The following is a 15,734-nucleotide window of genomic DNA, read 5'->3' on the forward strand; positions in this document are numbered from 1 at the left end:
TGTTGTAAAGCAGAAACTAACACACCATTGTAAAGCAATTATACTCCAATAAAGATGTTAAAAAAAAACTTTATGTGAATTTTCTTTCATAATAAATGGATATTCTTCACAGTATGGCAAGTACTGATTGTGAAGAGAATAAAACAGTTCTAATTAAATGGAAGTATTTTGCATTTATAAGTATGTAAATGAATCATGCATATTGCATTGAGTATGGCTTAAGTGCACATTATACTAGGTTGAGCTGTGAATTTATCATTTTAAAATATTAATTTATTTTAATTAATTTATTTTAATTTTATTTTATGGTCCTTAAAATTTTCACATTCGGATGTAAAAAGTCTTTCTGTTTTTGTTTTAACCGGTTTTATATTTTAAGTACCTAAGATAATGGAGAGCACCGTACCTATGACATGAAGTGAAATTTCATTGTTATTTCTTACAAAGTGTTTATTATAGCTGATTTTCATGAACAAACATTTATTTTGAGACAAAATTTGAATGAGAGAAATAAATCACCATTTCGTCACAACCATTTTTATAGCAAATTGCTTTTGAGTCTTCAAAATCTTTTACTAGAACCAGTATAAAATTCCAAGATTAACTTTTTTCTGAGTTTATTTTTATTTACATTTTGTACGTAGTTTGCTATTGATAATATTAATGAGAAATGAAATTGAAATGAAAAGCTAAATTAGGAGAAGAAAGACTTAACAGATTCGGTAGTTAATATGCAAAATAATTCACTTTTACCCAGGTTATCCTCTAATTTTTCTGACCCTGTCAAAAAATGATTTCAAGTTGTTGGTTGGCTTTAATCAGGCTCCCACCAAGGGTCACGTGTTTTGTTTGGGGGTTGTGTCTGCCATACACAAGCACTGGTATTTCATGCCTTACCTTGTTGAAGACATCACGTCAGCCGTTTTTATAAACTATCCCTCATTCTGTTATGTCTGTCGACTTCCTGCTGTTATATTTTTAAACTGGTTCTTTATCACCATATTTCCTAGTTTAGACGTCAGCTTTTTAAGTACTTGATTCGATTTCATAGATGGCAGAGTAGCAGGAGGCACTGACTGTCTAACGGGCCCATTTTTAGTGATACTATGTTTGACTCATTGGTCCAGGTGCTGAGAGCAGACCCCTCAGTTGTGGACTTTCAGGGATGGGGTCACCATCAAAAGAGCCAAAAACAGAAAAGGGGTCGCTGGTTACCACTGAGGAGTGTGAATGTGGGAAGAGACAAGGAACCCCAAAGAATATATTGTTATTTCATTTTATCACCATTCATACTGTTTGCCTTTTTATCACCATGTGTTTGTCTTAGTTTTGAAATTAGAAATATAAAATATTTACAGTTAAATATATATTTTTCTGCCTACTGGGTTCCTTCTCCAAGTTCTTACCAAACAGCATGCAAACCAAAATAGAATCCAAACACCTGCTTCAATACTCAAAACTGATTATTTTTTAAATGTAGATTATGTTTTCATTAATAAGGCACATTATATTTATGTTGCTGTTTCTCATCAGAAATCTAGAATTGAGCGCATGATACAGTGCAAAGAACTTGTTTTAGGGATACGAGAGCTGTTGGAATTTCACTGTGTCGGAAAAGGCTGTGACTTTCTGTGACTCAATGTTTTGTCTCCAGACATTATTAGAATAATGTACATACCCTGATCCACGCTGAGTATTAAATTTTTAAGTGCCTTTTGCTCAGCAAAGACAAATTTCTTTTTCTATTCATGCTGAGTGATTATGTCTGCCCAAGCTTGTCAAGGGAATCTGGAGATCTGTTAAACTATGATTTTCTGCCAGCACTCACATAATTCATTGATTCTCCAAATAAAATTATTCAAAAACACCTGTTTTTCCTGACACCACTTCATGTGACTTTATTCAGCCCAGCCTTACTCCATTGTTGAAGCTAGAGGTCACGCCTCTAGATGCACACAATACCTTCATTCTTTTCCCCCACCCAGCTAGGGACACTCCAAACCACATTTTATAATGTGCAAAAAAAGAGGGGGGGACGGAGTCTCTATGGGAGTTGGTGCTAGTTGTGATATTGAGGAATGTAAGCACAGAATAAAACCTTTCCCCCAAAACCCCATGGAAAAGGGCCGAAAACGAGGTCTGCCTTAGTTCCAAGCACAAATCTCTTTCGAATGGACATCAGACCCCTGCAAGTAAAACAACTCTCTAAGCTGCTCCCTCAGCCAAGAGCCTGTTGTCCCTACAACTAGGACGTTGTCAGAAGACAAAGAATCAAAATGGGGACAAAAGCGGGCTGCCATTCTGGATTGCTTCGATCCATTTGCCTTGAAAATGGTGCACATCTCAGAAGGGCTAGAACTTCCTTGAATAGAATGGGACAGACTAAGGGTGAGAGAAGCATCTGGAACATGAAATATCCTCTTCTTATTTTAGCCTCAGTAGCTGAGCTGCCAGTGTGCAAAATCATCATAAACAGAATAAAACTTCAAGTTAGTGAACAGAGAAGAAAGCTGTGACCTCCCAGCCAATGTTAAAGGCATAATTTGACGGTTAACAACTCTGGAGGGAGAGGAGCAAAGTCATCTGATTTAGAAAATGTGGAGCATGGCATTCCGAGGGCCAACATTCCAGTGAAATATTTGGATATGTTGCTTCTAAGTTGAATATTCTTATTAGTATTTTGACTGTTTGGCTCCAAATGGCATTTGTTTCGATGTGTTTTAATATCCAATTTCCCAAGCTTTTGTCATGATTTCATTAGATGATTCTATTTGTTACAAGAAAAATTTAGGGAAATATCAGTAGAAATGGAAAAATAGCAAATAGTTTTTAATGACACTGGGGAGGTAAAATGGGCCACATCAGTTTGAATATATTTCGTGTAGAAAAATGATTTAAAATTCTGAATGATCCTTTCCGGATGCACAGTTATCAGAGTGGGATCGAATTCCACGAGGGGCTCACTTTTTCAAAATAATGCCACGTTACCTGGGCACATGGAAGTCCCATCCCTGTTAATGCTGAAAGGCTGCCCTGGAATCTCCTTTAGATGTGAGAATTTAGCAGATTGCTTCTGCACTGGAAGAAAAGTTCCTAATAATGGATATGGCAACCTTTTTGTGAGGAAAATCTCTTTTTGCGTTTCACAAAAGCAGCATAAGATCAAGGAAACTGCCTCTCTAATTAAAACTGATGATAATTACATAGACAGGGCACCGTGGTAACTCTGCTCAACATCTGTTACTTGATCAGGATGGAGGAGACATATACTCTCCTGTCTCAGGTCAAACAGCAGCATTCTGTGCTGCGTTACAGAATTCCAGTCGGGAGAAGTGGCCTTGCTCACAGGTTCTGCTAGTAAGAGAGAAATGGATGCACCTCGTCCTGTGCTGACTCTATAACCGCCTCCTGAATCCCTCAGTGCCTTCAAGTTCTGAGCAGTGAGCTTGCCCTGGGAGGAATGGATTAGAACATTTACACACATTATTCTCCACTGAACTCTCAGCTGACGCAGCCACTTGCCTAAAAATTATTCGAACTAGTTTTTAAAAAGTGAGTAAAATGAAAATAGTTAAAACACTGCTCTCAAATATTAATTACCTCTTTATCCAAAATACCACGGGGAATCTTTCAGATAAACCCTTAAATCTAACCATTTAGTTTGCCTGAATGGAATCATGTAAGTGAGAGGTCCTCATATGAACCCATCCAAGAACTATACATGCTTCAGTGAAACATTATTTCTGCTTTTGTATTATAACAAGGTCTACAGTCACCATCTCAGAGAAAGCTCGAATTTATTTTCTCTGAACTGATTTATACTTCCTAATTTGAATGGAAACTGTAAAATAGAGGTTTAGAAGTCCTGGAAACAGCTGAATGGGTTTTGAAAGAAAAAGAAATTCCAAAGTGCAGTGAGATTCTTACGCAGAAAGAATCATGGCAGATCTGTTTGATTTTCCTATTTGACTCAGGGACCAACGTGAGGAGCCAGCGTTTGCAGTCGAGACTGGTGTGAAAAGCACAGAAAGCCGCGGAGGGTGGTGTGGGCGAGTGGGGAGGTGACGGAGGGAGGGCAGGACGCGAGGCCAAAGCCCAGTTAGGGAGGCAAGAGCTCCACTGAAGAGCCCGCCTCCGGAATTGCAGCTGGCGGGCCAGGCAACTGCAGAAGGCAGGCTGCAGAATGCAGGCTGCTTTCCACCATCGCTGTTTATGGGCTGTGAGCCCTGCTGATTGCCACTATGTTGATTAGCTCCACGTTTCCCAGACACGTGCTGGGCCCATGGTTTTCTGCCGTGTGACTTCATGAAGAAGACAGCGCTGTCCAAGATCAGTACCTAAGTAGGGCGGCAGAAAAAAGACAGAGCACAGAGGAGGTGAATAAGGAGAGAGGACTTTCCAGTGCACAGGACTGGGAAGAGGAGAACGGCCCCAGGATGGGCTGTATTTGTGGTGAGACAGACCGTGTGTGTTGGGATATGGCGTGGATGAGCTGGGTAGTTGGAATTAGAAAGAGCACTAAGTGATTGTTCAAGTAAAGCCAAGGCATGGGAAGAGTTAGCCACGAAGCATCGAGAATCTGGAGACATCAAGAAGGTGGAACGTGACCTAAAGAGTCCCTGCCCTTGGGAAAGTGACACAGAATTAACAGCTGCCCCAGGACAGACCTCGAAAAGAGTCATGCAAGGGTCTTGGAGGCTCTTGATGGAGAGGGTTGCCCCAGGTTTGAGTGAGTGCTTTACCATTGGAAGGGAAAACACACCTGGCGAATTCATGCTCATTTCTGTTTCAGTGGTGGAAGCAGCACTCACCAAGCTGTGAGAGCCTATCCATAGACGCTGAGTGGGGAAGAGTCAGATTCTCCCATAATCCTGTTCAACCGACAGGATATAAACTGGTCTGTGTATCGTCTCTGAAATGTGCTTAATTCCTCTCTCCTTCTGGGAGATAATTCCCGTGGCCCTGAATTGTCCATAAGGTGCTTTTCTCCCCTCTTTGAATCATGGGAGCAGTATTTTCAGGAGGATAGATAGTGTTTATCAATTCCCAGGCATGTTTTCTGCAAATATGCTGCCTCAAGCTCCTACTTCAAATGATCTGTGACTTGTGGTAGATCCCATGCGAGCAGATTCTCTTTCCTAGAGAAAAATGTAAGTTGCCTGACTCATACTTCTTCGGGTCCACTTGTATATGGAAGTAAACAACAGAAGAAAACAAAAACGTTCTGAAGGGAATACATTTCTAAAGAGAAATTGAAAGGAAACCCTATTCTAATACCCAAACCAAACAACGTTTAACTTTTCCTTTTGTTATGTGAAGTTTCTCTCTGCTTCTATGGTGATGCAATAAAAGCAAATTCAATTCAAGTGGTTCATTAATATTAGCTGAAGCGGTCAACCCCATCCAGACTTACTCATTCATGGTAATGTTTCAAGGAAGTTCTCAGAAAGGCTTCTTCTGTCCAGCGTTCACAGGCTCCAGACACTTCTTCTCAAGTTTAGTTCCAATCCGTCTATTTATTTCTACATCAGGAACCAAGGCAGACACATAGACATGGAGATGGGATCCTCACACAAGAGTTTGACTTAAAACCATTGTAGACCCCAAAGGGGAGGAGAAAAGAATTCTAACCTGTTGAACTCAACAACTAATCACTGAAATGGGATTTTTATTCACCTAAACGTATGCCCCTCAGAAGTCCATAGATATTGGCAACACTTCCCCATTCTACAGATTACACACTAGAAGCTCCCAGAGTTCTGGATTAAAGAATAAATGTTCCTGAAGCCCATGCTTTCCCTTCTCTAACCCACACCGATTGGTCTGTAGGGGGGAATCACACACATTAATAGGCCGTCCCCAACACAGGTCCACAGCAGAGGGCCAGCTCTTCCAGGCCTGTTTCCTTCTATAGGAACCCAGAGAAATAGCACCTTACGGAGGGCAGATTCAGGAAGGTCTCTTGGGGAAGTGGGTATTTAATCTGAATCCTAAAGGGTGAGAAGAAGTTCTACAGGGGATGATAGGGAGATAGTGGGAGAGGAGGAAGTAAAATGTCTTGAACTGAGTGACCATATTAGGCACCAATTTGCAAGTAAGAGCTGGAAGTCCTATTAGAAGGCTTTAAGCAGTAAAGTGTATTTGAAATGAATAGCGTGGTGAAATGAGGTTTTTATCAACTAAAACTGAGGGCGTATTCAATGATCTTAGGTAAGTGGGCCTGGACTTAATCATCTTTGCTTTTTAATGTAAGTTTAGGCAAGTCACTTAACCGCTTTGAGCCTGATTATCCCATCACTTCATCGTAAAATGGGGTTAATAATACAAAACTAGAACATCATACTGGTGTTGAACATGGCAATGTGTGAAAACATCTTGCAAGGTGTTCTCAAATATCAGTTGCTTTTCTTGATAACCTTTCCAGTTGTAGGACACTGTAGAAAAGTTTTAAGAAACACAATTGAAAAGAATAGAAAACATATGTTGAGATAACAGGGAAGAAAAACCCAGGCAAAGGATGTGATGTTTCTAATATGAAGACAAGAGAAAAAACTCAGCTTGACCCTAGAAAACCTTTCCAAAGGGATTTCATGAGACACAGCCCATGTTTTCAGGTACATGAAATTATCTATGGACTAATGGTTATTTATAATGGTGTTACGTTACCTGTGAGATGGTGTAAGTGGCAAAATATTAAGTTTCCACGGGGTAGTTTTGTTGCCATTTTTCATAGCCTCCGGTTCCACTAGCATTAATCTCCTTATTTCACAATATGTATTTCAGTAGCAAGGAAAATATCATTTTTCTCTTTCTTTACATTATGATGAAATTCTATTCTTTACTTAAATATATTTTATGTCAATGCTTCTTTCTAGCCGTTCTAGCCTTTCTAATGTTCTTTTAGTATTTGTAACTTCAATCCCATCTGCTGAAAAATTCTATTTTCACAAAACACTGTATCAAAGGTCAATGATTTTACATCCGTTTCTTTTTTAACAATGCTATGTTGACTAAAAATTATCACCCATAACATTATTTTAAGGGAAAGAAGTCATTTTTTTCTTTTTTCTTTTCAGCATAAAGGAATAGATACAAGTTTCATCAAAGAAGCACACAAAAGCATTGTCAAATGACCAAAAGTAAATGATAGCTGAAAGTGATTTGCTGGGTTTTTAGCTACTTTAAAACAGACAATTTCTACAACAGATTCGACTATAGGGTGTCTGTGATTATTTTACTTCAACAAAATCTGCTAAGTGGGCATTGCAAGAAGATGGCTCATTGTCCGTGTGGAATTGAAAAGTATGCACTAGAAATATACTTCTGGACATGATCATTAGATCATGTGCAAAACCACAGGACTGAGGGAACTACCAGGAGAGTGAGTGTAGATGGAAGAAATAGAAAACATGACATACATCCACACTGCTTTATGGCATAGTTACATGTAATTAGTGTTCTTTCATGTTATTGCTATGCAGTACTTGGTTGTGTGAAAATATCACAATTGATTTATCCATTTTATTATTGATAGACATTTTTATTTCTTCCAGTATGTTTCAAAAACAATACAGTTAAAACCATTCTTGCCCATGTAACCTGGTGCTCACATATGCATATAGTATATGCACATATGTAGTGCACATATGTACTAGTTTCTCCAGGGCATGTGCACTGGAGGGAAATGCTGGGTCACAGAATATTTAAAATCTTAATATAATATATAATCTTAATAACTTCAAGATACAGGTAGAGAATTATGTTTCTACCATTGTGAAACTCAAAAGGAAAGTATGAAAACATAGTTATTTTGATCAAATTTGGGGTAAATTTGGCAGCAGAATTAACTTAGGGTCCTGTATGGCTTACCTGTATCCCCTCTGGATGAGCATTTGTACGTTTCACTGGCAACACAGGAAACAGATGTGATCAGAGGTGTCCTCCTAGACTTCATATTTCTAATATATGGCACGCTCACCATATCATTATATTATATATTATACATTATTCTATTACATATTGTTGTATTATGCATGGGAGTCTTACTTATGGCCACCATGAGAAGTCTTCTTAATTCCAATTCCTTAAAGTTTCCAAGCCTAGACTCATGTCATCTGAGAATGACAATTTTATTCTTCCTTTCTCCGCTGTACGTTTTGCTGCTGTGTTTGTTCTCCTTGGCTTTGCGCACTGGCCAGAAACTGCAGCACGGTTTTGAGAAGAGCTGTGAGAGTGCGACTTCCCACCTGTCACTGCTTTCGGAGGAGACGGCTTTGATGGTCACTGTTGATGTTTGCTGTCGGGTGTCTCAGAAGGTCCTCCTTAGCATCTGAAGATGTTAGCTTCCACTTGTCATCATTCAGTTAAAAATACTTTCTGTAGTCAACTATGTATGTTTGATAGCTGGAATGTTTAGAAGCATATTTTTATAATTTCAAAACATATGAAACTTTTCCAGGATTTTTAAAAAACTAGTTTAATTGCTGATAATTAAGCAAGTGGATTCTTTCCTTTGTCTAAGTCTAAATAGGAGCCCAGTTAAAAGAAAGAGTTATGGAAAAGGAATTGGGTATATAAGTTCCTAAAATATTATACCTGAACTAGAAAGTAAGAGGCTGTTTCATTAGCATCCTGGTTTGGGGTTTGTTTGTCTTTGTTTTTCCTGGACGCTGGGCCTTGTTTATAGGTCACGTCCGTATCACCTGCATCCAAAATTTGTACTTAGGAAAGTCAGTAACATTCTGTGAGGTTAAGAGGAACCAGAAATACTGTTTCATAATGATTGAAGATCACCCTAGGTTCAATTACTTTTATTTAAGCCAAATATTTACTATGTTAAATGCCAGCAATATGGTACACTCTTTAACCCCCAACAATAATTTCTTTCAAAAGGCTAATATTTCATAGAAGTAAATGAATAGGGAAAAGAGATTTAAAACCTGCTATGAATATATCTCTTAATTATTTTTGGAACCACTTTAAAACAAGATTAAACTATTAGATGAGTATCACTAAACAGCTATAACTATAAATCTGGAAAACTGTGCTTCCAAAAATAATGAATACTTTTATTGTTTAGCTATTTTCTTCTTCCTCTCTGTTTCTGGTGATACATTAAGAATATAATTTAACTGTTTTAAAGAAAGGAAGAGGGCTGTTCTTCTCATTGCAAGTTCTGTTAGCAAAAACTAAAAGGAAAACTAAAAGGAAAATCAGAAATACAAACCCGCAAGTAAATTTAGTAATGATATGGAGCTAAACTCAGGAAAGGATTAAAATCAGGAGCAAAGTCAAGGAAGATACACGATTCTATAAAAAATATGGTTTCTAATATACTTTCAGAGATGTTAACTAACTGGAGTACATTCTATTTCCAAAGAATAATGTTTTCCCTGGGTCCCTAGTAAACTATAATTTCCCAGGATGAGATAATGTTCCTTGCTTTGGAAAAATTCACATTATTTTTAGGTTGAAAGTAATAAAAAGGGTTTCCTCTATGACTCTCCATGCACTGTTCAAGCTACTATGAAAACAGGGGAAAAGGAAAAATCAAAATGAGAATTTTAACTGACCTGTTTTTTAAAACTTAAAACTCATGTTTCTTAAAAAATTCAATTTGGTCCATAATTTTTCAGTTATATGACATCTGGTGCTGGTCTTCTTTTTCAAACACAAGGATTATAGCCTTTTTCAAACACAAGGAATATAGCTAAGTCTTGAGGAAAGACGGCCCTTCTTGGTTTTCTCCATCATCACCACCGGCACTGATCCACTCTCCCTTAGTAGAAGGTGTAATCGTGGAGTTGAAAATGATAGAAAGAAGAAATAACCCTGACATCAGGGTGGGGAAGTAGCATGGTATATTGATTTATTTATTTTATTTTATTTTATTTTATTCTCTATTGAAGTATAGTTTATTTACTGCCGCCAGCTGCGGCGGGTCCTCAAAGTGCAGCAACAATCGACGAGAGGGGGTAGGGAACGGAAAGCACCAAGGTATGGGATCAGAAGGGCACAAACAACTGATGGTTGCAAGGCAAATTTATTAACAAAGCATAGTCATATATATACCTAAAGCAGGGACTTTTCACAGTCATTGTGCCCTAAGGCAGAAACTTTGTATAAACATTGTTCTATAGAACTGGTTTTTGGTCTTGGCTCAGTAGCCACCATATCTGCATCAGCGGGTTTATTGCTTGTTCCACAAAGGCACCACCTTCCCCTCCAGGGTTGCTTTTCCTAGCTTTAGGGAACAACCAGGGACTCTCAGTATCTGAGCAGGTCCCTGGAGCGATCTGGCCAAAGGCCATCTCCTTTTTTACATTCATACCATAAAGTCCAGGATGCATACCAAGGAGAGTACAATCGGGCCCTGAGGCTTATGAGGGTCTTAAGGGCGCATTCCTCAGAGGGCAGTGCTCGCCACAATTTACAATGTTTTATTAATTTCTGCTGTATAGCAAAGTAATTCAGTTACACATATGTATATTCTTTTTCATGTTCTTTTCCATTATGGTTTATCACAGGATATTGAATATAGTTCCCTGTGCTATACAGAGGACCTTGTTGTTTATCCTTCCAATATATAATAATTGCATCTGCTAATCCCAAACTCCATCTCTCCCCACCCCTTGGCAACCACAAGTCTCTTCTCCATGTCCCTAAGTCTGTTTCTGTTTCATAGACAGGTTCATTTGTGTCATATTTTAGATTCCATATATAAATGATATCTTATGGTATTTGTCATTCTCTTTCTGAGTTACTTCATTAAGTATGATAATCTCTAGTTGCAACCATGTTGCTGCAAATGGCATTATTTTGTTCTTTTTTATGGCTGAGTAGTATTCCATTGTATATATGCACCACATCTTTATCCATTCATCTGTCGATGGACATTTAGGTTGTTTCCATGTCTTGGCTATTGTGAATAGTGCTATTATGAACATAAGGGTGCTTGTATCTTTTTGGATTAGGGTTTTGTCTGGATTTTTGCCCAGGAGTGGGATTGCTGGATCATATGGTAATTCTATTTTTAGTTTTCTGAGGAACCTCCATACTGTTTTCCATTGTGACTGCACCAACTTATATTCCCACCAACAGTGTAGGAGGGTTCCCTTTTCTCCACACCTTCTCCAGCATTTGTTATTTGTAGAATTTTTAATAATGGCCATTCTGACCAGTGTGAGGTGGTACCTCATTGTAGTTTTGATTTGCATTTCTCTAATAGTGTGAGGTGGTACCTCATTGTAGTTTTGATTTGCATTTCTCTAATAATTAGTGACGTTGAGCATCTTTTCATGTGCCTATTGGCCATTTGTATTTCTTCTTTGGAGAAAAGTTTATTTAGGTCTTCTGCCCATTTTTTGATTGAGTTGTTTGTTTTTTTGTTGTTGAGTTGTATGAGCTCTTTGTATATTTTGGAAATTAAGCCAAGAGATCCATAATAGTTGAACAGACAAGTGAGAGCAACGATGAATATTAGTGTATTGATTTAACTATCCTTGAGGACTACCTATGCATGCTCTAAAATTGAGATGTAAAAATGGTAGGCATCATTTTCTATCATAATTATGAGGCTGCTTGTGGCACCAGTAGCCTGATTTTTCCTGGATTCTTTATCAAAACATTAAACACCTACTTCTCTTTGTCCTGGTACCATCTATCCAGCTATCTCTGTCTTCATAGAATAAGTAGAGACTTACCCATCTTATAGACCTGACCTACAGTCTGGATTGTCTCTTATTATTTTCTGGAACACACCATCACATAAATGTATCTGCATAAACACACATTTGATCTGATCTTTCATGTGGCTAGAAGATACTGAATTTCACTGCTTTGTGGTCCTTGCGTCAGCCCACTTATATGTTGTGGATTTTTATTTTCCACAGTTCTCTTACATTTCCTACTGTGAATATTGTGATAGTCTTTGGCAGGAATCAATAAAAGCTCTCAAAAAGAAACTGGCTAGAAAAAACAAGATACAGATCACAAAAAAGTGCCCCACTGGATTAAGGCACGAGTTTGCTTGACCAGGGCTCTGATTCTGATGGTGGCATCCAGCCAGAGCCCGAAATGGGAGTCGTCCTTCTGACTTTTCACATTATGATAGTGAGACCAGGGTCCCCCCAGATGCCAAAGCGACCCATTTTTTTATGGATCAGCTCAAATGTCAGTTCCTCTACTAAACTACTTTCAATCCATAGTTCTACAGATTAAAAAAATATGGAAAGCACTTTAGAGAACTGCCCGAGTGATGAAGTCATTGTAATATTTAAATAATGCTTCAAAATCACTTTTACGATGCGACACGCTGTACAAAAATAAACATCGGTGGGAATTATTACAGTGCATCATTAGGATTCCTGTTGAGTTGTCACTCAGAAACTTGTGGTTTCTGAAAAGAATACGGTTTTTACATACAATCAATTTTTCTGTGTTTTGACAGACAGCATCAATAGCTACCAACTGTTCAGCAGAGCAAAAACCACCAGACTTCTGGCTCTCTGTACAGACCTTCTGGGTTCAAAATAATATTTTTAACCCCATGTTTTATAAATTCCTACTTTATACCTTTTCCCCATAATAACCAATATGAATTACAGAGAACAAAGTCTAACTCTGTGTTTGATACCAGGGCTGCCACAAAAGAAGCCCCCGTGCTGTCCAGCTGTGATGGCCTATGATAATTCCACAATTCCGCAACGTGGTTCGGGCCCTTAAAAACTGATATTTAGGGATTCCCTGGTGGTGCAGTCGTTAAGAATCCGCCTCCCAATGCAGGGGACACAGGTTCGAGCCCTGGTCTGGGAAGATCCCATATGGCGCAGAGCAACTAAGCCCGTGTGCCACAACTACTGAGCCTGCGTGCCACAGCTACCGAAGGCTGCATGCCTAGAGCCTGCGCTCCGCAACAAGAGAAGCCAACGTAATGAGAAGCCCGTGCACCGCAACAAAGAGTAGCCCCTGCACACTGCAACTAGAGAAAGTCCGCGCGCAGCAACAAGGACCCAAAGCAGCCAAAAATAAATAAACAAATAAATTAATTAATTTTAAAAACTTATATTTAATTACATTTTCATAATTTTCAGAGTTCAGCTTAGGATGTTTATCCTGTTTGTATAGCTGAAAAACCACATTTGTAAGTATTTAATTAGAATACTTCATTCATTTTCTTAGTGCATCTAAAAATCTTCTAAGATTATTTAGGAAAATAATCATATATATAATGAATCCATACAAAAAATATCTATGGTCACAGCTTAAGGTGATATGTAAAGATTCATCTCCTGTGATTTGAGTATAATGAGAATTATAGGTTTACACAGGTCACCCTAGTCAACTTTACTTTTTTTGTTTTTCAGAGGTTAATAGATTTTGTCTAGAACTACAAGATTACCTTGCTGATTTTTTATACTGTTTTTCTAGATGGTCATAGTTCTCAAAGATAAACTGGCTAGAAGCACATTAATTTCTAAGAAAATTTTGAAAAAGTATACAAATAAATTAGCATTTATTATTAATTACACTAGCAAAAATGACCATATTAAAAATTAATACAATATACAAAGACCACTTACATTTCTTACCACCATAAATTTAGCTTCTTTACAAAGCACCTAAATGTTAGAAGTGCCTGAGAGGACAAGATGATTTGGGTTCAGTATTAAAATTAATTCATTCTGCTTTACATTGACATTTTAAATATACATCCTCTGTATGTAACGAGATGGTTCCATAAATATTATAATTCATTATAACAGCAAATTTACTGTTCAGTTTTCCCTCATATTTCAACAGTTACTGTCTGACAAAATGAGCCTTAGCAAACATCACCAAGTCTTGAGTCAGTTCTAGAATTTCTGTGTGAAACAGCAAAGCAGTCAGAATGTTGTCAAGGTCATGAGCAGCATGATTAGCTGAAAACTACCAGGAGAGGACATTGTCTTCAGAGCTTAACCAACTAATTCTCTAAAACCCATTAATTCATTCCGGTCTCCCAGTGATTTATTTTATTTTTTTTAAAACAATCCCACAGCATTATTGTCATCTGGTAATAACATAAAGGTGAGCAAAACAATATGAATAAATGCTTTAGAACTACACTCCTGACAAAGCACACCTAAAAAAACTGTATTGCCTTCTCAACAATTTCTCACTTCATTGATCATTTCTAGTTGGAGACACTTGGGAGCAGAGTAATGTTGTCTCCTTTTAGCATGATCCGACCCAGTTGTTTTCTTGACTTCATTTTAGAATGAATCTCTTCTGCATCATCTAATACGAGGTTCACATACTCATCAAAACCAATGATACAGCCCTCTATCCGCATATTCACTTGCTCATAAAGCCATACCTGAATCCCAGATCTATTTTGCAAGTATCTGAAGATGAGATTGATTGGCTGCACCATCACCTTCTGCACCTTCTGGCCCTGGCCCCGGTACGCCATGGTGGAAGCTCACAAAGACCACACTATCCCGCACACTACCTCAAAAGGCAACCTTTCCCAGTGATTTTTACCTTGTCAGGCAGGTAGTTCAACATGTACTCCAAGGAACTTTTGGCGTCATGCTGTGTATGCATAACTGAGTACAACACTGGTCCTGATCCAAGTGAATAGTTAATTCTACTAGTGATGGCCAGCTCTGTACCCAACACCACATTTATAGTCTTCATATGTACTCAAATGCAGAAATAAGTCTTTTATGAGAATTCTTCCTTGCAAGAAGCAAGAAGTATTATTTTTTAGATTTTTTCTGTTAATATTTTACTCTACATTTTATCCACATGACCTTATAAAATATAATGTATTATAAACCATATGAATCAATTAAAATTATTGACAGTATATATCAAATTTAAATTTGAAATACCCTATACAAAATAAATTATAGTATTTCTTGCTTACAATACTCTTTTAAAAGTGCTTTTGGACACAATCAGCCTGTTATTTTGACAATCTTTACTAAAACAGAAATGTACTAAATGTATGGAACAAACCTACAAAATTAGCATTATTTGCAGGTGGTCCATTATGAAATGAATATTTTTTTCTGAATAATAAAGACCTTTGAGGATGAAAAAATATAAATTCCTGCATTCACACTATAATTGTATTGTTCTATGAAAATGCTTTTCTGACAAATTGTGGTTATGTAATGTAACCACATAATTAGCACTTTACTCTGAATAACTTTCTAATCAGCAAGCGCCACATGGCACAAGCAGTTTCCTTCTCTATGAAACTTCAATAAAATGGTGCTTTCAGTCTAAGATTTCAACTTTACAATTCCCATGTGAAAAAATAATGGCTTCTTTAAAAATGTAATTTTTGTTTTGCTGTGTAATCTCTGACCAGCCTTTGTGCTGTGCTCTCCACAACACAAGACTTAACGTTTTAAGCTATATGATGGGGGAAAAGCTGACGCAAAACCCTAGTGTCAGTCGTGGTGACGAAATCTGTAACTAGGAAAGGATGCTAGTAATAATAGCTAGCACAAAAACTTCTCTGTGTTCTCAGATGATTTTTGAAAGGTTTATCCCATACTTAATTAACACTACATAAAAGTAAGGAATCTGTTAGGAATACTATTGAGTAAACATTTTGTCTATCCAAAGGCATCAACCTTAAAATGGTCTTCCTGGGCTTCCCTGGTGGCGCAGTGGTTGAGAGTCCGCCTGCCAATGCAGGGGACACGGGTTCGTGCCCCGGTCCGGGAAGATCCCACGTG

The 15,734-nt window shown here is 37.9% G+C and overlaps 1 protein-coding gene and 1 long non-coding RNA gene across 2 annotated transcripts in view; one reads left to right on the plus strand and one right to left on the minus strand.

Annotated features, from left to right (window-relative positions):
• LOC114484561 (uncharacterized) overlaps positions 1-15,734 on the plus strand; it is a 224,910-nt gene that overhangs the window by 154,472 nt on the left and 54,704 nt on the right. The gene's annotated exons all lie outside the window — the stretch shown is intronic.
• On the minus strand, positions 14,049-14,498 carry LOC102975255 (small nuclear ribonucleoprotein E-like). Its single transcript, XM_055081323.1, has one exon. It carries the CDS (start codon positions 14,450-14,452, stop codon positions 14,174-14,176), a length of 279 nt encoding a protein of 92 aa, XP_054937298.1. The 5' UTR covers positions 14,453-14,498; the 3' UTR covers positions 14,049-14,173.

This window comes from Physeter macrocephalus, chromosome 20 (assembly GCF_002837175.3).
Source record: "Physeter macrocephalus isolate SW-GA chromosome 20, ASM283717v5, whole genome shotgun sequence".
NCBI lineage: Eukaryota > Metazoa > Chordata > Mammalia > Artiodactyla > Physeteridae > Physeter > Physeter macrocephalus.